The 21904-nt window shown below is 41.2% G+C and overlaps 1 protein-coding gene across 4 annotated transcripts in view; it reads right to left on the reverse strand.

Annotated features, from left to right (window-relative positions):
- IL1RAPL2 (interleukin 1 receptor accessory protein like 2) overlaps nt 1-21904 on the reverse strand; it is a 379033-nt gene that overhangs the window by 347700 nt on the left and 9429 nt on the right. For 3 of the 4 annotated variants that reach the window (XM_030498257.1, XM_030498258.1, XM_030498259.1), the window contains exon 2: nt 19100-19200. In XM_030498257.1, the coding sequence (XP_030354117.1) occupies nt 19100-19181 (82 nt within the window). In that variant the 5' untranslated portion in view covers nt 19182-19200. Of the gene's footprint in view, nt 1-19099; nt 19201-21904 lie in introns of those variants that run through there. The other variant, XM_030498260.1, reaches the window with a different exon arrangement.

Consider the following 21904-nt stretch of genomic DNA (forward strand, 5'->3'; position numbering starts at 1 on the left):
GCCCACTTCTCTGCCTTAAGTCCCCTCCCTCGGTTCACCAAGCCCAACTTTTCGCTCCACCTCCCTAGCAGTCAGAGTTTGCAAGAACAAGTATTTTGCAAGTCTTATTGAGGTCCAGTTCGCAGGCGTTTCCAGGTGTTACATTGGCTGTTGTAAGCCCAAAAAGCTGCCAGAGTCCTCCAGTAAAAACCAGAGCCCTGCACAAAGTGGGAGGACAACCACGACAGCCCCACTTTGCTGTGCTTGGATGAAGAGAGGCTGAGGCTCTCTCTGCAAGCATCAAGGCCTCTGTAAGTTCATAGGTTTCAAAGGAATCTATTAATCACCTGATGACTTTGCCATATCAGCTTTTTCCCAACTTCTACTTATTTTCCTTGTTCTGCAGTTCTCCACAAGGTTTTTCCAGGGGGAAAAAAAAAAAACCAAACCCAAAGTACTAAGCCCAGGCTCCAGGCTAGCTGAGAGCTGCTTGTTTACCTTGGTAAGCACTGTGCTCAGCCAAACTCCTGTGTTCCCAGAGGGAAGCTCCCCTCCTCTTGCAAGGCATCATGAGGACACAGCCCAGGATTCAAACCCAGGCTGTGAGGAACAGCATGCTGAATGAACAACCCACTCTCCACAAATGCAGCAGCTCTCTTCCATCCACCTTCTGAGTCCTGGCATTGCTAAACTTTTCACTTCCTCTCCTCCTTCTTCCTTCCCTCATCCATCAGGCAAACACTCTTACAAAGAGCCTCAGCTCCATTCTTTTCTATACGTTATAGCATAGAAACATTTTTTTTCTTTTTTTGCTATGCATTAGTTAATCTTTTCAATAGTTGCACTGAGTTAATCTACACTCCCAAACTCAGCAAGTGAAGCCCAGGAAACCCTATTTCCTGAGGAAGAGCTTACAGCAGAGAGAGACGCAGGCTGTGAATGAGCCAGGTGCAGCTCTAGGCATGCACACAGGTCCTGCAAAGCTCTGATATTCCACTTATTATGGCATCAGCCTTTCAACATACGCCATATGTACCAGGATGTAATACTGCATAGTCTTTATTTCCAGTTAGTACTGCAATTAAAGAAGAAACCCACCTCACTTAAAGTCTAAAGCTCTAATTCTGAGCACACACATGCCACTCTTTTGAAAAAGACATCCTACTGATTTTTTTTCCTTTTCTACTTAGTTACTCCAATATGCAACACTTCAAGTATGAGCATGCTCCAGCACAGAGAAGCTACAATGGTTTAATAAACCACTAGACACTGTGGTGCATTTATATTGTTTGAAGGCTTGTGAACATGGATTAGCAGATGAGGAGGTACCTGCTAATTTAATGACCTTCCAGCCTGGGTAATTCTTCTTGCCCAGAAAAAATACACATTTCCTCTTATTAAGAACAAGCTCTAGCAATCAGTAAACAAATCTGAACTCACTGCCACAGCAGCAGCTATCATAGAATCACAGACTGGTTTGGGTTGGAAGGGAGCTTAAAGCTCATCCAGTTCCAACCCCCTGCCACAGGCAGGGCACCTTCCACTAGAGCAGGTTGCTCCAAGCCCCTGTGTCCAACCTGGCCTTGAACACTGCCAGGGATGGGGCAGCCGCAGCTTCTCTGGGCACCCTGTACCGCTGTCTCATCACCCATATGGTGAAGAATTTCTGCCTAATGTCCAGCCTGAATCCACCCTTTTTCAGTGCTCTATCAGTACATTATAAACAGTGCTCGCTTCCTAGGCTGCCCATCCCATTGCAGGATGGGGGAGAGGGGCCATGTGTGGGTTCAGGGGCCATGAAAGGACTTCTAGGCTTCCATGAGGGCGGTACCTGCTCTCATAGGAGAGCCCCAGTTCTGCTCTCAGAAGATGACACCACCAGAAGCAAAGGGATAAACAGAAACTTCTCTCCCTTTAGGTGCTGGAATTTTAAGTAAAGCTCCCAAAACTCCCCAAGGCGTACTGTTGCTTCCATCAAAGGGAGCCAGTAAGCATGACTGATCGTGTGATTTTCAGCAGTGCTTCAGTTCTGCAGTTCTCATCAACTGCAGTGCAAGTTGTAGGTACTGAAGGCCTTTTTTTTTTCCTTTAAAGGATATAGGTATTTTAAAATGTATTGCAGTCAACAAGAATTGGGAGCTAGAGCTCTTTGAAGGGTATGAAGGCCTTCGGCACTTGTCAGGAGTCACATTGTGACTTTTTTCTCCTTTTCTCCCTAATGTTTTGCTTTCTAGTTCAGCAAAGATGTCAGGAACACTGGAGCCCCCTGTTTCATTACAGAAATTAGAAAGAGAAGATAAAACAAAATATATCCTTGGAGAGGAACACGAATAGTGCAGGGAGCCTCTGAAACACGTATAAAACACAGGAAAAACCCACAGTCTCTCTGGAATGTTCAGTCCTGTTTCCCACAGGAGAGTGGAACCCACACCACCATTTCAAAACTCCACTTTATCCCCTCTTTCAAGAATCTGTTTAGTTAGAAGCAGACCTCTTTCTCAGTACTGCCAGAGAGATCTCACAACAAAGTCTCCCTCTGCCAGTACTGCAGGAATTAAATAGTAAAACTGCATTATCCATTAAGAGGTTTTGAAGTTTATTTGTTTACACGATGAGAATTACTTTTACATTTCTAATTAGGTAGCTATTAACTAACACAGGGAAATCACAGCCGCGTGTGAAGTCTTGCTATCAGCACAATCTTATGAAAAACAGAGCTTCAGATTTACCAAGAACAACAAATTAATCATGGTAATGTGTTTTTAAATCATCAAATGCAGAAGCCAAGGGGGGGTGGGGGCTTTTGAAAAGTTCTTTGAATCAACATATTTTCTCTGTTGATGTCAGAGTTTTAACACAGGCTTCAGTAAGAGAAAAGCTTTTCCAAATTCTCCTGGCATTATTCTATGTATGAAAATCTATGAGGTACGCTAAATTAAGTTAAAATTAGATTATGCATAGTCATTCTTCCACTGTTACACAGGGAGACAAACTGCTCTAATATTCAAAAGCTGCTAGAAAGTCTTTAACCCTTTCTGAGCTAACAAATCAGAACAGATGCTTGCTGAGTGTAACAGGTCAGAGACTCCACCATGCCCAAGGAGACCTCAAGTGCTTTATCATCACTCTGTGATCCCCTGCAGGAGAGATTTTCTCATGCAGTGCTCCAATACAGTGCAACACCAGAGAATTCAACTTCGACATTTTTAAATCAGCTGCATTAAACATATGCACTTTTTTTTTGTTTGTTTTGACTCTTTTTTTCTGGTTTAGACACGTGGCTTGATGGGCTGTTGTCAGTATGGAGAGACAAAAAAGTTAACAGACCAAAGGAGCACGGTAGTGGTGCCTTTAGAACAGCACTTGAGAGTAGTAATACGTGACTGTGCCATCAAAGACTATGGCAGAAAGCAGCCATAATTTACAGTCTCACACAGGGACTCAATTAATCCTTCCTGATGTTGGGGTCCTTTACTACCTGTAGGAGGCTGCCATATTTTATGGTGTCAGTTAGCAACACAAACCACATGGACCTGGAGTCAAACTGTGAAAGTTGCAGACTACAAGACTAAATGCAGAAAGATCATTTATAAGAGAAAATAATTCAAAGATATGTTTCTGTAATTCCAGAAAGCATGAACCTGAATTTCCCACTTCCTATTAAAATACTCTCTGCTCCCATGATTTTCCATTTAGATCACACAAAACAACTTGAACAGGTACTAGAAGTTGATCTCTAGAAGACTTTTCTCCAGCCTCAATCTGTGCCCTGAGGAAGATACCTGGCAAGGAGCTGTTGGTGGCCGTTACTGGTTCTTTCATAGCCACAATGATGATGGGAGATGATGGAGATCTTCAGCCTGTTAATTCCTCCCAAAAACTCAGACTAACAGCTTTTTTGGCAGAGGCATCCTTCACACACTCATGCCTGAGTCTAATGAATTTGTTTGAATGGGACCCCATTTTTTCTAGGTTCTATGGGACGCCATTTTTTCTGCTTTTGCCTTTTACAGGCAGATGGAAATGCTGTTACCACTTTTGTAGCATCCAGCCATAAGCTTCTGAGAACTAATGTGCAAACACTCATTACACAGCACTGGGTCTTTTCACCCTAACAAACTGCTTCTCTCAAAGAAGTACCTTTAAATGTATACATTTTATATATATATTTGCTGCTGCAAACTGAACAGGACAGCACTCAGATGGCCACTAAACAGGTGGTCAGGCAATCCCATGTATTGTCTTGCACAAAGAAGTTAATGTGTTCAGTCAGGCAAGTGCTAGAGAATGGTACCCAACTCACAGCGGAGGAATTATCAAGCAATCTTGATCCATGGTGTAGTTCTTCAACACTCGAATCACCATAAGTGCATTAAAAGTTAATCACAAATAATATCAGTAAAATACTTGTTTCTGTATTTTAAACAAATAGCCCTGCCAGGAATTGCAGCATTCCTGCTCTGCTGTACAAAGTGATCCCAATGTTTCTAAGTAATCTTAATTGATGTTCTGAGAGATTATTTTATCATTATCACTGCAAGTTCAAAAAAGCACTTTAGGACAGGCTATGGCCCTCTCATTAGCACTACTGAAGTATTCCTAGTCCTTCACATAGCTCCAGTCAAATACAGAAGAGACTATGCCAGTTCATGAGAACGTACAGTTTAAATGAGGCAACAATTCCAACCTCACAGGTTATTTTATCACCACATGTACTTGACAGAAGACAGCTGCTTACTGATACAGTCAAGTTACTTTACAATTTCATTTAGCTTTCTAGTTGCAAAGGCAGTTTCTTGAGCAAAACTCAGCAGGACACCACCACAGCTTTGTTCCTTTATGTCACAGCTAATTGAGAAGGGTTCCAAGGATAATGATTGTTGAAAAATGTATTGATTTGCTTCCAAGAATCTTAAAGATGCTTGAGGAATTGCAATTGGGAGTTCCTCCCAAACGATTTGTCTTTGAAATATTAGTAGTGATGTACTGTTTTTCTCTTGTGGGCTACACCACTTCAATTAAAATTCAGATTTTGTATTTGGAAACAATGCTGTGGTGGTATCCAAATGGATTAGCATTAAAGGGCCTTTTCAAGTGGATGCACTGACAGAACCTGCATAGCATGCCTGAATTCAGCTGTTGATTTTTTCATTAACCTACAGACAAGGTGTCATTTTAGGGGAATTTCTGCTGTTGCATCTACCACATTAACAGGTTTGACTTTTATTTTAATGATGAGCTGGGTCCCTATAAAATCCACTGCAGCACAGTTTTCATCATGATACTATCAAAACAGCAAAGATCCTTCCTGGGGATTTACTGTGATACATTTATACTTCTCTCTCCACTTATCTGTTGCAATGCCAGAGGTAGAAGCAGGAGAGGGAGCTGTCAGAATCTGCTTTTCCACTGATAACTTGGCTCCCTCCCACTTGTGTTCTCACCTCAGCAATTGGTGGCACTCATCAAATTACACCGGCAGGGAAGTTTCAGCTGCAAAATACTTCAAATTTACAAAAATACAACCTACCATTAAGTACTCATTACTTAAATGATAATTGCTGTCCATCTGCATGCACAATAGTCACAGTCTAGAGGCAGGATACACGCATGGGGACCTGCTCTGCAGTCATCTAGCAAGCAGGGTCAATGGGAGGTTCCCTGCAGCAAGTGCCAACAACAGCTGGGCACCATAGTAAGAACGGTGTTGTTATAGGCTAAATAAGCAGCTCTGCTGCTTGATCCTGTGGGTTACGAGGTAGTTGGCTTCTGAGTAACTGAAATCAATGGATGTTTTTGCAAAATTACACCAAATAGCAGAGGCTTGGCACACAGAAGAAGAAACAGCCCCATTGCTACACAGTCATGTTTGTTAATTCCTAGTTTAATTCCACCAACTTCAATAGCTTAACAAAAGGAGAAAAAAAACCCACATAGCCTAAGGTTAGTAGTAAACCCTATCAAATTACCCTGCAATTTGAAAGCTAAAATGAAGTACTGCTCTTCCTTCTTCAACATCTTCACTTAAGAGCCCTCCTTGCTTCCAGGACTGTACGCATTAACATCTTTGAACCCCACTTTAGAATCCCACTGCCACCAAACTCCTGAAATTCATGTCACTTGGTGATTTCCTATCTTTGTGCACCCCAAGAAGATAGATTTCCTGTCTTTTTGTACACCCCTTTGTACACCCTCCTGACCTTCTATAGCAAGCCAAATCTACAATCGAATAAATGTTTCTTCTAAAGCCTTAGTCTTCTACACATACCCTTGCAAAAAGCTTCCCAGTTCCCTCTGCACAACATCGATCCCATTCTCTCACCTCTCGATAGACCACTAAGCTGCAGGCATCCTTAAACGACCTTGGAAACACTGGATCCCATTGCCCCAGAGCAGTAAGTACAGTCCTCTGTTTCTTCAATTTTTTTAGGTTCAAATATTTGATTTCTACAAAATAAATCTTGTTCCATGATACCTCTGCTCTCTCCAGTGCAGGCTGTGGAAACCCTGCGCACTGCCGAGCATTGAACCTAAGCCCAAAGCAGGACTTACACCAAACAGTACTCTACCTGGGAGGATCAGCTTCATTCCAAACACTTGTGTATCACTAAAGCAACACGGTAACTATCAAAATATTCTTCACAGGCTACATGTGTTCCTGAGTTACCCAGCAAAGGCTACTATTTTTAAAATATAGTCCACAAAAACATCAACTCTAAAAGACCTAGCAAAACGGCACTGTGACTTCCACATACACAAACACGCCAGCACTAATCAAGCTAAAGCAGAACCATCTTTTCAACAACAGCATACACTCAAATAACACACATCCAGTCTATCAGAAATGAAGAACAGGGTGAAGCAACAATGTAAATCATATCCGCTGAAAATGCAACAAAGCTCTGCTGAGGGCTTGCTGAAAAAGCTTGCACCGGAAGAGTGTAACCAGAAATTCTATTTAAACCCAACAAAAAAGGCGTGAAATGCATCAAGTTTGCAGAGAATCAACATGGGAAACATTAAATTCTTTCATTTGAAACAATTTATCACAGTCCATAACAAAGACATGCAGGCACTGATGGGAAAAGCAGCTCTAAACAAAGTGCAACTACATAGGAGATCAAACTCTGACTCCAGGGAAGAAAAAATATCTGAGCCCCCATTTCTTCCCCAGCCCTGTCTTAATGGCAAGTCTCTCAAACAGGAACACCAATAATCTTATGAATTCATAGGTGGAGTGAGGGAAGAGTCTCACTGCTCACAGTCAAGTGCACTAATGGACAAGACTAATTTTCAGTTGGGCTCCTTCCCCCCAGCAGTGTCACAGGCTCCAGGCTTACCATCTTCCCTGGTGGGTGATTTCTTACATTGCTATCCACTAGCATTTGAAGAAGGAGCTAAACGCACTCAGAAAAAGTCTTATTTGGAATAAGCTGTTAACAAGCTGCATACAGAAAAACATAAGAACAAAAAGCAAATATATATATATTCCAAATAAAAATTAGGCTCTTATACCTCTCCCCCTCTAGGCAATTATATGGGTAAATTAGGTACTGAACAAATGAAGTAGTTACTGTAAGCCCATTTTCGCAATACAATTCTTCCAGAAACAGTAAGTTACTTTGAGTATTTATCATCTGTTATCTGCACAAAAATGTGAAAACTCATTTCCATAAATAAATTTACGGAAATGCATTTACCTAATAATATTTACCAAATGACACTGTTCCCTCTGCTGCTTGTAGCAAACTCAGTCACGGCGACTAAGGATGGGTTTGCCTTATCAAAACAGCTCTCTGCCTGTGTATTTTAAATACCTTAGAGCACAGTACCATCTGTGTGTATTCTACTAATGAGCTACTTCTTAGACTGAGGAAGGCCAGCCAGCCAACACCGATTACTCAGATGGAGACTGCCTAATTTTTAAGCAATTAATGAGCTCCTCTCTCACTCTACATAACAGCTTCCTCCGGTTAATTCTCCTGGCATATTATGGCATATTCTATTCTAAAGCAAGCTTCTCAGAGAAGAAAATAAAGAGGAACACAACACAACCAGGCCCAATTCCTTAGAGCAGAACCCAAACCCTGTGTGTGGGACATGGGCTTGAGAATTCCCTGCTGGGACCACCCTGAGCAGGGCCTCTACCACTGCTTCCCATCCTGCAAAGGGAATAGTTCAGCCGTCTCCCTTGCTCTAGACTGTTTGAGGCACTAAGATACCTTTAATAAGGTATAAAAGAATGGAAGAGCCAGTACCATGCTTACACAAGACCTGAGATGGTTTTATTCCCCCTCACCTCCCACTCATTTGGGAAAATCCAACTGTTACTATCACCCAATGCCACACATCTCCACAGCTGGAGGTCTCCACAGCTGCATGCTGGCGAATCACTGAACACTTAGCAAGATGATTGACTGCTCCCATCTCATCCCTTATCTGACTGATGTGATTTTAACAGGTGAGCCTTAAGGGACTATTAGATTATGCAAAACCAGAATTCCCTCTTCTGCCACTGAAAAATATTTCTTAATAACCTAAACAAAGTTTAAGGAGATCAAAATTACCTTTTACAGCTCCCTGTTGGAAAGCACAGTAGTAAAGCATAGAATGAGTATTAAATTATCTCAGTAATTACATTGATAATGTACCACTTTCATGTGCACAATAAAACCCTTAAAGGAGATCTGATTTTTACAAGCATATTATTACAAATCATGATTCTGAAAGGGCAACCCCATATGCAGGAAAGGATGTGCTTGTCTTGCCCAAGCCTGAAAAACATGCCCATCATAGCAGTGAAACTACTATAGAGAAGAGCTTTCACCCAGCAGCCCCCAGCAAAAAACAACACTTGCCTCCCTTGAGGATATTCATATTTATCAACAAGAGACTTAATGTAACATTTCAACTTGGTTTTACATTGCCAAACCATTCTACAAATGGGGAATTTGTATTTTTTAAGTTCTCACGACCAAGGTACCCAGTACCTCTTGCAAGAGACTTCACACAAGAGCATGCTAGACAACCAACTCCCCACATGGAATCTGTGTCCTTCAAAGAAAGCCACAATTACAGATCTTTATGAAGGACAGCAAATGGAAAGTTTGTTTGTAGACATTTCTAAAACTGGATTTAATAAAGATCCTTTCTTCAGTGGCTGAGCTTTATACTTCCCCTGTGTCAGGTCCACAGCAGTTGCAGCCAGGCATCCCAGGTGGCTGGATTTAGGTTTCATCTCTCATGCTCTAAGTCAGACGCATATTTTACAGTTGGAACAAAACCATTTGCAATAAACACTGAATGGTAAAGAGCAAATTTAATCACCCAATCCAGATGAAAAAATCATAATGCTGTAAATAATACAATGTAAAGTCACGGTGAATAGGAATTATGTTGACCTACATCAGAAGTCAGCCAAAAAGCTTCAGCTTTCAATCTGCTCCAATAAAGCTGAGACACTCCACTCCTAAGTGCAGTTTCCACTGTAGCCCTCTGATTTGCCTAAAATTACAGATGTTATTTTGAATGGCAATTTTACATCAAAATGTCATTAGTGATACACATCCTATCATTTTGATTGTCTAAATCCCACACCAATATTCACACCTCTCTGGCTTTATACAATGGGACAAGATTTTCAAGGTCACATAAAAAAAAGTAATAGATTCAAGGGCTCAAAACTACAATATTTTCGTGGCTTGAGTTTCAAAGTTGTGTTTCTAAACCACAAGTACCAGAACAAGGAGGTTTCAGAAATACTTTAAAATTGGTTTATTTTCTCAACAAAATATCCTTTGCAATAGAAGCCTGCAACTAGAGATGAAAAAGCAGGTCCAGGAGGTGGTCCTCCTTCACCAGGGAGGCGTGCCAGGGAGCAGGGCTGATGGCTCCAGATCCACTTCCCACCTGGGAGCCAAGGAAGCCTGTAGAATGGCCTGGCTCCAGGAAAGAGCCCTCGCTTTCTCAGTTTTCATTTCTTCTGCAGGCAACTTGAGAGATTTGACATAGACAGCTGCTTCCCAGCAGGGAATCCCAGAAACAGTAGGATCCTGACCCCCCATGTGTTCCAAGTCTTCCAGCTACTTCATCCAACATCCATATCAGGGACCCTCGAAGTCCTAGAGTTCAGCTGCAACTCCTTGAATGCCCCAGAGATATGGAGCCTGGAAATAACCCTGCCTTTGATTCATGTTCCAGCAGTTTTCCATCGCTTATTAAATGTATCCACCTCAGGAAATTTACTGTTCAAAATGAAACTGTGTCACTGAAGAAAAAAATCTGACGAGCCCTATTCCACAGAATGTGATTGTTTTCTGCATTTTACCATTAACTCAAAGATATGGGAATGCTTATATCTCACATTACCCTTCCCCTTCCAAGCCCACCCACATATATATTCGACAGAAAAGCATGCATGAAGTGGCTCTGCACATTGATCCAAATAACCTTAGGATGTGATCCTAAGGTTATTTGCAAAGCAAAAATATAACCCTTAAATTCAAGAACAAACAATTCCTCTTTTCCTGTTGTCTTGTGAAAAATCTGATCTATGTTAACATCACTCTTCACAAATATTAAGTCAATTCTGTGTTCAACACACCAGCCAGATCCATTAGCTCTCAAATAATAAAAAATACATTTTAAAAAACACAGGTGAAACAACTTTGGGCTCAAATTTTATACGTATTTGTACAGTGGGACAAAAGGACCAGCATTCCTTTAAACAAACATGAACATCTGGTTAGACTATACACTGAGGTGTTCTTGAATAAAGCTGTTTTAAACTATTCACTCATCTGATAACAGAACTCCACTTCCTGATATTGCTAAAAATCTAAAGGCAGCTACTAGGTAAGCACAGATGGAGCCTGGGCTGGCTCAAACACAGCTGACTGCCTGCAAAGTCACTGCCCTTTACGGTCAACAAATGTTCTTTAGGTCAGAGAAGTATATACACAGGTTTCTATCAACTTGGTTACCCAAGAGACTCAGCTGGTGTCTCCAAGGCTCATGGTCACTCAGGTATTCCATATGCTATTTTACAGTCTTAAGAGGACAGCTCATAGCCAACACACACAGCAGACTTGCAACATTCAAAGGCAAAAGCTCCTGGCTTAAAACCCGTGCACAAAACTTGGTGTAGCAGAATCTCTTTCCTCTTCTTCCTCCACTTCCAGCAGATACATCTTACTGCCTTCTACTGAAAAATAACAGAAATTACAAGCACTTTTCCCTAGCACGTGTATCCAAGGACATAAAAGCATGTTCTACACATATGCTTATTTAGCCTCAAAACTTCTCTAGGAGACAGTACTTGGACAGTACCTTGCCTAAGGTGTTTGCAACATAACAGAAGAGAAGGAAAGATTATGTTATTCCTCCACATCACCTCCAGCGTGCTGGGCAACTTTAACATCACTTCATCTCTGGATGATTTTTTACCATCTGTAAAATGGCAATAACTAGAATGCAAACATTAGAGACAAAAACCACTTTTATTAAACATCATGGTAGCAGCTGTTGACTGGAAACAACATAGTCCCATGAGACTTTAAGAACCACCCTGCCAACGTAACAAAGCACAATCAGAGCACTGGAAGTCCAAAAAAAATACTACCATCATGTTTCAAGGCCTCTACTACACAGCCTTAACAAACATTTAAACTATGCACATGGTTACTGGATGCCTAAACAGCAGTATGTCCCCAGACACAAACAAGAATGTCACAGAAAACATTATACTTTAAACATTAGCAAGGAATTTGGGCATTTCGGGCTTTCCCTTTTGCCTTGTGTCAGGCTGTTCACTGGAAGGGCAGTGGTATCCCTGGGGCATTGCCCTGACAGGTACCATTTTCCATTAAGCCTTCTGCCCTCGAGGGACTGGTAGGTCAGGTTTGCAGTCAGGGGCTGAGGCAGGTTCGAATCCTCCCACTTCATTACAGCAACAGGAATGAGACAGCTGGATACAAAAGGCTCGTGCCAGGTACTGCTATTGCTTCCAGTTTCTTTATTAAAAACCAGTGAACAATGCTTACAGCTGCCTGGATCAAATAGTTTCCCACTTACTCAATAACTATTTAATTTCCCATCTGGAATAACAGATGCAGAAATCTCAGTAGGTACCTTTTTAAAGCAATACTGATCCCTCATAGGTGCAAATCAACTGCACCTTTTACATTTACGTGTCAAAAAAAGGTGACTGGGAGTGAGTTTCCATAGGTCATATGCAGCACAACAGAGCTAGAGTTTTGTGAATCTCAGATGTGGAGGAGGTTTAAAACAAGCCAAGATAATAGAAATACCCTCACACTGCCTCTATTCCTGTCTTGAATGAGGAACCACACAAAGGTGGCAAGCAAGAAGGAACTGATGGCAGGGGCTGGTGAGCACGGGCAGCCTGGTCACCGTGTCTCAGGAAAGCAAAGTGCCCAGGTCAGCAGCTTAACATCAGTCTAAGTCTCTGTCTTCAGCAGCAGAGCACTGTTTGTTTCCATATCAGTATGTATTGTAAGTGGTAATCATGCTGCTTGTAGGAAAGAATCAATTGGATTTGAAAGGGTTAGAGATTAAGAGATAAAATGTACACTCCAGAGGTGACACTGCAGCTCAGATCAGTTTGGCTTTCAGCTCATAGATAGGCAATCATTCCTACCTTAGCAAGTTTAACAGTACAACAATCTCACACAGGCCTATAGGCCAATGTTTGCACTGCACCTCCTGAAAAGGGAAACCTCTGATGTTTCCTTTATTATTTGTAAAACCAAATTCTCCCAATTTAAATGCCAAAAAATAATCAAAAATCTATCTTAACTCTCCTTTCTCTCATCATTTCCCATAGTGATCCCAACATCTCTAACCTCATAATTTTGTTGCTTGCCACTTTCACAGCCACATTCATGGCAAAAACAAGTAAGTACTGAAAGAAGCTTCTGATACAATGTGTCACAGAGCCTAGCAACTTAAAACTGAAATGCACCTCAAACAGCAAGCAAGGTTCTGAACGTAGAAAAAGTTCTTTAAATTCAGAAGACAGAGATATGTGAATGTGTATTAATACTCATACCTAGTGCAATCTAAGAAGCCTTATTTATGTTCCTTCAAATACATACAGCAGCCTGTAAAACCTGCCTTAAACATGTATTCGGGTTACAAAAACCCAAGCACACTTCAGAACTGTTCTTGGTCAATGGCTGACCCAAAGCTAAGCCATTCCATCACAGATTCCCTACAGCTCCAAATCCCACTAAGTCATCCCCGAGAGCCCCTGCGTCACCAACAGATAACCCAAACTGAGCAGACATTCATCTGCAGGACTATGGAACATGCTGAGCTTGAATTCTGGGTTCTGGGTATTTGCAGCTGTATTCCTTATACTTTCATTTGAACATTACACAAGACAGATCTTTCAAAAATATTTTCATTAACAAGATGGAAACCAAAACATGCCAGAACAACTTTCCCTGGCCCTCAGGACAGCCAGAGTAAGGACACGAACCTGGGACACACCACCTCGAAGTGAGCATACTAGAAATATTGAAATAAAGATCTCTCTTAAAATCTCCATTTAGGATCTTAAAGAAAACAAAGCAATGACATCTTGATACATCAGGCTTTTTTCATTCTTAAAGGCCCCACTTTGGAATGGGGAAAAAAACACAAAACAAAACAAACCAAACAAACAAACAAAAGTATTATCCAGTGAAAGGCCCAGAGCTGGAAGCTCTCTCAGTCATGAGGGTACATCTACTAGAGGTTCAGATACTATTAATAACTCTTACGTTCTGCAGCTAGATGTAGAACAGATATCCAAACAGCTGACATGATACCCATTGCAAAAGTGGAAGACTATAGATTTTTAAGAGAGGAAATGACGTTTCTTTCATGCTTTGCTTATTTCCCCCTATCCCTAAAGATCATACCTTTGTGATTTACTGCCATTTGGAACAATTTAATTGTGTTCATTTATTCTATTCAGATACAGCTGCGGTTTCCCTTTTGGGAAAGGAGTCTAGCTTTAATATTTAAGTATCAGCTCAATATTTTAATTGTTTTAATTATACATGAAGTCATTTTAAACAAATGTAATAGCTAAAAATTTGAGTGTTTAAGTAAGTTCAATATTTAAACCCTGTCAGGTTGAGGTCACTAAAAAACCCCAAGCCTCTATTATTTCCTTTCCTGTTCTTCTCCATGTATCTCCCTTCCTCCCCACCAGCAAACCAGCTGCTAGCTGTCTCCCAGATAGGTCTGTTTAGCTGCAATGCTGCTTTCTGTCTAGAGGAGAGGAAACCAAGGCTGAGACTCCCGTAATGAGGTGCATGGAATACTGGTGCTTCACAGCCTACTTGCTGGTAGCCCCCCGAGACCTGACTGAGCACAGGAGCCTGGCTCTTGGCTTTCCGCTGATCCAAACTGAACAGATGGAGAGCAGCTGTGAAGCCATGAGCAGACAATTGTATGCAGGAGGGACTGTACATCCCTGCACTGATGACAGCTTAGAACAATGGTGCTTCTGACTTACTTTGTTTACTGGAGCTGTGAATAACAACATCTTCTGGGAAAAGTAAGAGAGCAGTGCGCACTGATTAGTGTTGCCAAGCTCTTGTTTGCTCTCTGTCTGCACATCATTTGCAGAAAGTCAAAGCTGGAAAACCTCTTTTGCATCGCTCATCTCAGAATCTGAGAGGGCTCATAGCCATGCATTTCACATCAGGGCCTGAAGTGAGCTCTTCAGGCAGATACAACTGCAAACAAAAAGCAAATGGTAACTGAGTGCTCATCCTGCAGCTTTTCTGGTGTCCATTCCAGCAGGAGCACCAGACTTTCAAGAGTTAGGCTTCTCTAGGATATCCCACTCCAGGCACAAATCCACGAGTCACCTCTGAAGTATGAACACCTCCATGTATGTCACAGGTTTCATGGCCAAAGTGATCACACAACAATACAGGAAGTTTGAACTTCACAGAAGGGAGCAGAGGGAAATCCTGGCCTAGAGCAGTGACAACTAGCAGGGAAGTGAAGGTCTCCTGAGATACCTATAGCAGACTACAGTAAGTTGTTGCATGATATCTAAAGGCACAAAACATCAGCTAGCAGAGTTGTAGAAGCCTTGGGGATGTCTGCCCATGCTCCTCCACCCAAGGTTGGCATGCCCTCTAGAGCTCTAACATGCTGACAGGTTATTTCAACTCAGCAAATAAATACAGCAATAATAAATGGCATCAATTATTCACTAATGGAATTATGTTAGTAAGTCAATCTATAACCTGAAAAATCTTTTGCTTAAAAAAAGCAACAATTTTTTAATTGGTTTTATATTCCCTGCTATGATTATTCAAAGCACTGTATACAAAAGGCTTCAGGAAAGAAGTCACTTAATCAGATTAAAAGGAAAATCACCTTCCAGCTGGGAACCTAGCAGCTCCCACAACCTCAATTTGTTTGTATAATCTCCACCTGCAAAATACCTTTCCAGGATATTGCTAAAGCTGCAGTCCCAGCATTACTTATTTGCTCAGAAGCTTATTACTTCTTAAAGCAGTCAAAAAGGATGACATGAAGCTTTCAAAAAAGCTTTTTAATATTAAGAAATGCCTGTGAAACTTAAGTCAACATAACATTCACACAGATGCTTGAGGCAAACTGTTCTGTTCCCACCACAAACAGCAATCATTACTCTGTAGACATGACAGATTTCTTCTGGAGCATCTGGAAGTTGCTGCCTGTAAAGAAGATTTTGACTAGCATAATAAACTTAGCTCTCCCATTTTAATTATTTTGGCATCGCTTCTCAAGTGAGAAGCAGCCAAACAAATTTGTCTTGCTACAAGTTTGTGTCACTTCTGCAGCACTGCAAGATACTCCAAAAACCTGTCTGTAGCCCTCACATGCGTTCCTGTTTATCTTCTCCAAATGGAAATACAGACACCTGAATCTAGAACTGAGGGCAGGTAAAGGACATGAGACATCTCTTTCAGTTCTATTTTTCTCTCTTCCCTTCCATGAGGATTGTTTCTTCAGCAAACTTGAATGCTATGCTTGCAACTGGAATACCCTTTCATCACTTTCTATTTGACATCTTAGATCCTCCTCCCCTCCTGACTTCTCTTTAACAGCTCTCGCCTGTTGTACAGCCCCTGTGCACTGTCTGCATTTGCTGTCTGGAGCTCTCATCCTTAACCTTCTCCCCTTGCATTTCTACTCCTTGGCTTTGAATGGGTATTTTCCCACCAGCCTCTGAAGATGCCTCCCTAGCCAAACCCCTGTTCTCTTTAAGGCAACTCCAATTTCATCAATAATGCCTTCTGGACATTCTGCCCCACTTTTGACTGCCTCGGTTTTAGTGATTCCTTTGCACTACCTGAAGACAACACCACACCTTCTCATTGCTCCAGCCCAAGTCCTCTTCAACTCAGCTCTCTTTAGATTCTCTCTATCCTTAAACAAGACATATTCTATGATATTACATACATGCTAGTCAACTCCATAATTGCTCTTGTACTTAACACTGATCACAACTGTGGCTAATTGTAGCGCTAATCACAAATCTACATATTGTTGGGAAAATGTCACTCTACATAAGTCAGTGAAGACACCAATGCCCTGATTTTGCTGGTTTATTGTCCTAGAATCCCAGATCTGTCTTTACCGTCAGTGTCAGCGCTTTCCATGCACTGCTTCACACAGCTCTACATAACCATCTGCACAATTTCCCTTCCCCTTTTTCGGATGCTTACCAGCTTAGACATCTCCATATCAGCCAGCAAAAGCCAAGACTATAACATCCATCCAGAACACTGCTGCAGAGATCCTGTCCACAGGGTGTCATTCAGGCACCCCACCAACCACCCCCCACCCTGGCTCTCGTCTGCCACTAAAACAGCCTTCCTGCTTTTTGGACATCCTGCTGTTCATACCGCGGTGCAGCTGCCCACAAATAACCATTCAATTACCTTCCCCTTCCCAATCTCTGACCTACAGCACCACCACACTACAGACACTGTCAGCCTACCAAGCAACAGGGTCTCATTGTTTCTTCATGCATTTGCCTGACTGCATCCATCCACTATCTCTGATCTCCTACTTAAAGCCCCAAGCAATCAAACAACAGTCCTTCTTATCTAAAGACTCCTTTCAGAAAGGGAGTCAAATTATCAATTTTGTTCTAAATGCTGAAATCACAGAAACAGAAAATGCATTTCACACACCATGTAATGGAAAAAGAAAAGGCAAAAAAAAAAAAAAAAAAATCAATAGTTTGCTCCACACAGCAACCTAAAAATCAGCATGCATGACAAAGAATATTGAAGGTGAAAACCAACTATGTGGTCATGTACTCGCAAAGAAACTATAATTTTACTTTACATGCATTTTTCACCTTTACACTTCTTATACTCAACATATACCAACTCGATCAAATGAAAAGAGAAAAAAACCCCAGCTATTCACTAGTGGGTTATATTTAGCAATAGGCAGCCTACCATATTCAAGCATTTCCCACCAGTACTCAACCTGAATTGATACTGTCAACAGCTGCCAATAACACAAGACATTCTGCAAGGAAAGCAGATTAAAAACAAAACAAACAAACACCCAACTAAAACATAACTAAAGGTAAACTACCAGCTGAAAGATGCCATAACCACAGGCACATTACTTCTACAGATGTGTATTTCTGATACAGGAAATGCAAAGGCCCTTCCTTGCAGCCATGTGGTGTTGCCTAGCATCAGTGGATCAAGGTTGCTCAGTTATACAGATGATGGATCTCACAAGGGTTCCCATCCAGGCCAGCAATATCTGTTTTTCAAACTGCAACACCATTGCCCTTAGCAGAGTTTAGACCAAGCTCTAGGGCAGCCAAATCCCGATATCCATGACTGCTCTCACAGGGCAGACAGGGCAAACAGGGCTTACAGCACAATAACCAAACTGCTGTGGACTAGTTCAATTTAACAACATCCACTTATACTTTCTAGCGCAGCAGAAAGAATTCAGCCTAGCATCTGGTGATTTCCAGAGTAACATCTCCTAGCCCGGGATATGATACCTAATGCTTTATAACAGATGGACCAGTAACTTTTCTCCTCTGTTCTCAAGAAAAGCAGAAATTAAAACTGGCCACACCAACTGGAGTCAGTAATTTCTACCTGCACCTGCATTGCTAGAAGTGTTGGCTGAAGACATTGAGGGCAGCAAGATCAACGGAAGCCCTCTCACTTGTATGTACAGCACACAACTAGGGGGGAAAAATGAGGAAGTTAACATGCAATTTTAAAAGTACATTTATCCTGCATCAGTTACCTGCCCACATATACAAGGCTCTAGCAGACTTACACCACTGTACAACACTGCCTCTAACCTACTTGTCTGCCAAAAGTCCTCCCAAACATGCAGCTTACTCGAGAAAGGCAGTCTCATGAAGTCATTCTCTTTAAGGAGGGAGAGCTGCATGGACTAGAAGTCACTTCAGGCTCTAATATAGATGTAAAATTACCCCGATCAACTGTCTATCATGGAAGGAGATACTCTAATGCTTCTTTGAAGTGTTCTGTTACTATTACTGGGTTTCAAAAGCAGATATAAATCTAAACCAACTCCCACTCTCTTCCACTGCTAGAATAATCAGGTATTTTCTACTCAGGAATGCTCTTCCCAGCTAACCCTATATATGATCACACATATGGCTGGCATGACTTTTTGGAAGATGCCCTTCCAACATACAAAAAAATCATCCAGACTTAAAAGTCACCACAAACCACATTCAGAATGGAGAAAATCCCTTAGCATGAGTAAAGATTTTCTATTAGAGCAATGCCAAAGTCATTATCACCTTTGTGATATTTGAAGCAGATCAACCTTTTCTTTTTCTTTTTTAATGAAAGAAAACATAAGGACACTTTTTAAACTATTTGACTCATCAACAGAACATTATAGTGAGAAAATTAATCCTGTAACATCTGGTAAGCAAACCATACTAGTTATGACTTTTGGGGGGAGGGGTTTTCAGAAGAGAACAAGTATATATGCAAACCAAGAAGCGGGCACGTAAAATGCTTGATTGCATGAGCACTAAGTCCAGATTCAAAAGTAAAAATATTTTTCTGTGACTTACCAGAATTCCTCTTTGTCACGAGCTTCAAATTCATGCTGACTACAGTACAGATCACAAGAACCAAGAGAATAAGAGGCTTCATCTTTCACTTTCGGTGACAGCTGAAACACAAACATAGTACAAAGTCTGAATCACAGCTCTCCACCAGAACAAAGCAGCAGCTACAGTTAAACATTTCTCAAAGAACCAAAGAACCATAAGTGACCACGGCTTAACCTAGAACCTCTGGGTTTATTTTTCTGCAGAGGTAGGAAACCATAATGGTTCAAAGTAACCTTTTACCTCTATCACACAAATGGATTGTGTTTTTTAAAATTGCACTTCAAAAATAATATTTTGCTTTAAAAACCCACACCACTTAACTGCTTATTTGAAATAGTGTGGGTCTAACCTGGCAGATTTTTGTGTATTATTTAAGGAGACCTTGATGGTCATGATTAGTTTTGCCTCATACAAAGAAGCCACACACTTAAACTTCACATTTTTCAAGAAAAGATAAAGAGTAGGTTACTCATGCAACTTCTCTTAGCAAACTTATTCTCCAACTGGTGACCTTGTAAAAGTTCCTACAATGAATTAATGCTATTCCAGAGATTTCTCCTATAAAATGAAGACAGGCAAACAAAATTCAGAAATCAATGAATGCATTCTTATTATAAAGATAAAATTAGTCTCTACTGTGACCTTTACTACTTTATAATGTATACATTTAAAAAAGGAAAAATTTAGTTTAAAATTGTATTTGTAATTTTACATAATTATTGGAACTGATTGTGTTTTCATTTACAAGTACGAGGTAATTCAAGAAAACATAGCAAGAGCAAGCTAAGGCTTCTTACCTGCACTTAAAAACAGGTAGAAAGAATCTGAACTCAACAAAGCCCACGTACAGATATATAAATGAGAGAGAGAGAGATGCTTAATTGCAAGCTGGAGTCCTCAAATATGTTTAGCTTGAAGTCACAGGCCTTTTAGTAGCTTGATCTATTTAGACTCCAGGAATTCATCTCTGTATCAGATACAGACTTTAGATCAGGACCCTTATTCTCAGATAAAGAAGGCAGTCACCTAAATCAGTGAAATTATTTGTGCCAAAAGATGCAGCAAACTTCTTACAGCAGTTTCTTTTACACAGAAATGCACAAAACTACCTGCATTAGTAGTCAAAACAAAGGCCAAGAGAACAGAGTCATTCCTTAAATGCTGCACCACATCTATCCACCCAGAGGCACCCTCAACTTTGGGACCAGCCCAGACTCCTACAGCTCTGAACATTCGCTCAACGTGATGAACTAGCAAGAGGGTGCAATGTCCTGCAGGTCCCTTAAAATTATTCAGTTTAATTTGAGTTTATTACATTAAATATTCTTCCTTTGTAATTTTACTACCAACCTACTGCTGTGCAGAGAAACCGTAAGGAACCCTGGATAATCTTCCACACAGTGGCAGCTGCGCTGCTATGCAGTTATTTCAAAATTACCACTTTCAGCTGAAGTTTTCTCCCTCTCACCTGACCATACTACAAGCTATAAATAGGCAGTGGATTTTCCGACCCTGAATTCTATGTTCCCATGGGCACTTCACGCCTACTGATTCCCCATAGTTATGAAGCTAAAGGAGTTTTCAAGGAATAATACACGCTGAAGGCTGTCTGACAGCAGTTAATGGCAGAATTAATATTCATTCTTCCCTAACCTCTCCTTAGAGTACCAAAATCCTGAAACAAGCAAGGCCATCTTGACAAGAGAGCTTAAAAAAAAAAAAAAAAAAAAAAGTAATTGAACTAAATCTTTTGACAGATAATTGTAATGATGATGCTACACTAGAATGATTTTCAAGTGTAGCTTTGCAAATTACTTTCTCCACTTTCCTCCCTTCAGTTATTACAGCTGAAGTATGTAGCTCCTGGGTCTCTTTTCATGTGGGTCCCTCTATCCCCGCCCCGAAAGAGCTATGCTGCATTAAATACACTTCAAAATTCAAAGCAAGTGCTGCCAGCCAACATTAATGCTAGAGAGAGGGGAAAATTCTTGGTCCTGTCAGCACTGATAGGAGTTTTGCTTTTTGAAACCCTCGCCTCACCAAGGCAGCCAGCCTCTGTACCTGCAAAAATCAGAAAAATACAGCAAGAAAAGGGCAAGAAACTACTTCACCACCCAGTCATTCACAGCTTAGCCCAGAGCCTCAGCTTGTCAGATCTGACACACCACCAGTGAAACTGGCATGAAAATAAATAACAGTTTGAGGTGTCATCTTCACTGTCCCAGACATCCAACCAGGAGAAGGTAGGATCAGTCACACCCGTGTGACCAGTGGACAGGTGGTTGCTGTCCTGAGACAGCAGACAGCTATAGGCAGCAAGGCTGTTCAAAATGCCATACCACAGATGATTGTTTTTAAACATAGAATTTGACAAAGAACGCAAGGTACAGTGTAAAATGTATTTCTCCCAGAAGAATGTGAAGCAGACAGGAGAGGAAGGTTGTACGTGTCTAGGACAAACCTGCTAAGTTTGCTCAGGAGGAGTTTTCTGGTGCTAAGCCTGCCAAGACTCCCATCACATCTCCCAGTGGGACCAGTCTCACAACTCCCTCTTCTGGGCCATTCGCTCACCTATGGGGCAGTGAGACGGACTAGAGGCTCGAGACAACCCTGTGCTAGACCTACCCGCACTTCTGGAAATAAGTGAGAGTGTGTCTGTCAACTAATGAAGAACATGAACAAAACTATGTTAGCTTAAAGAGACATGAGACGTGATAAACCAGTTGCTATTCAATATAATTTTTCAATAATCAAGGCATTTTC

This window comes from Strigops habroptila, chromosome 9, assembly GCF_004027225.2.
Source record: "Strigops habroptila isolate Jane chromosome 9, bStrHab1.2.pri, whole genome shotgun sequence".
NCBI lineage: Eukaryota > Metazoa > Chordata > Aves > Psittaciformes > Psittacidae > Strigops > Strigops habroptila.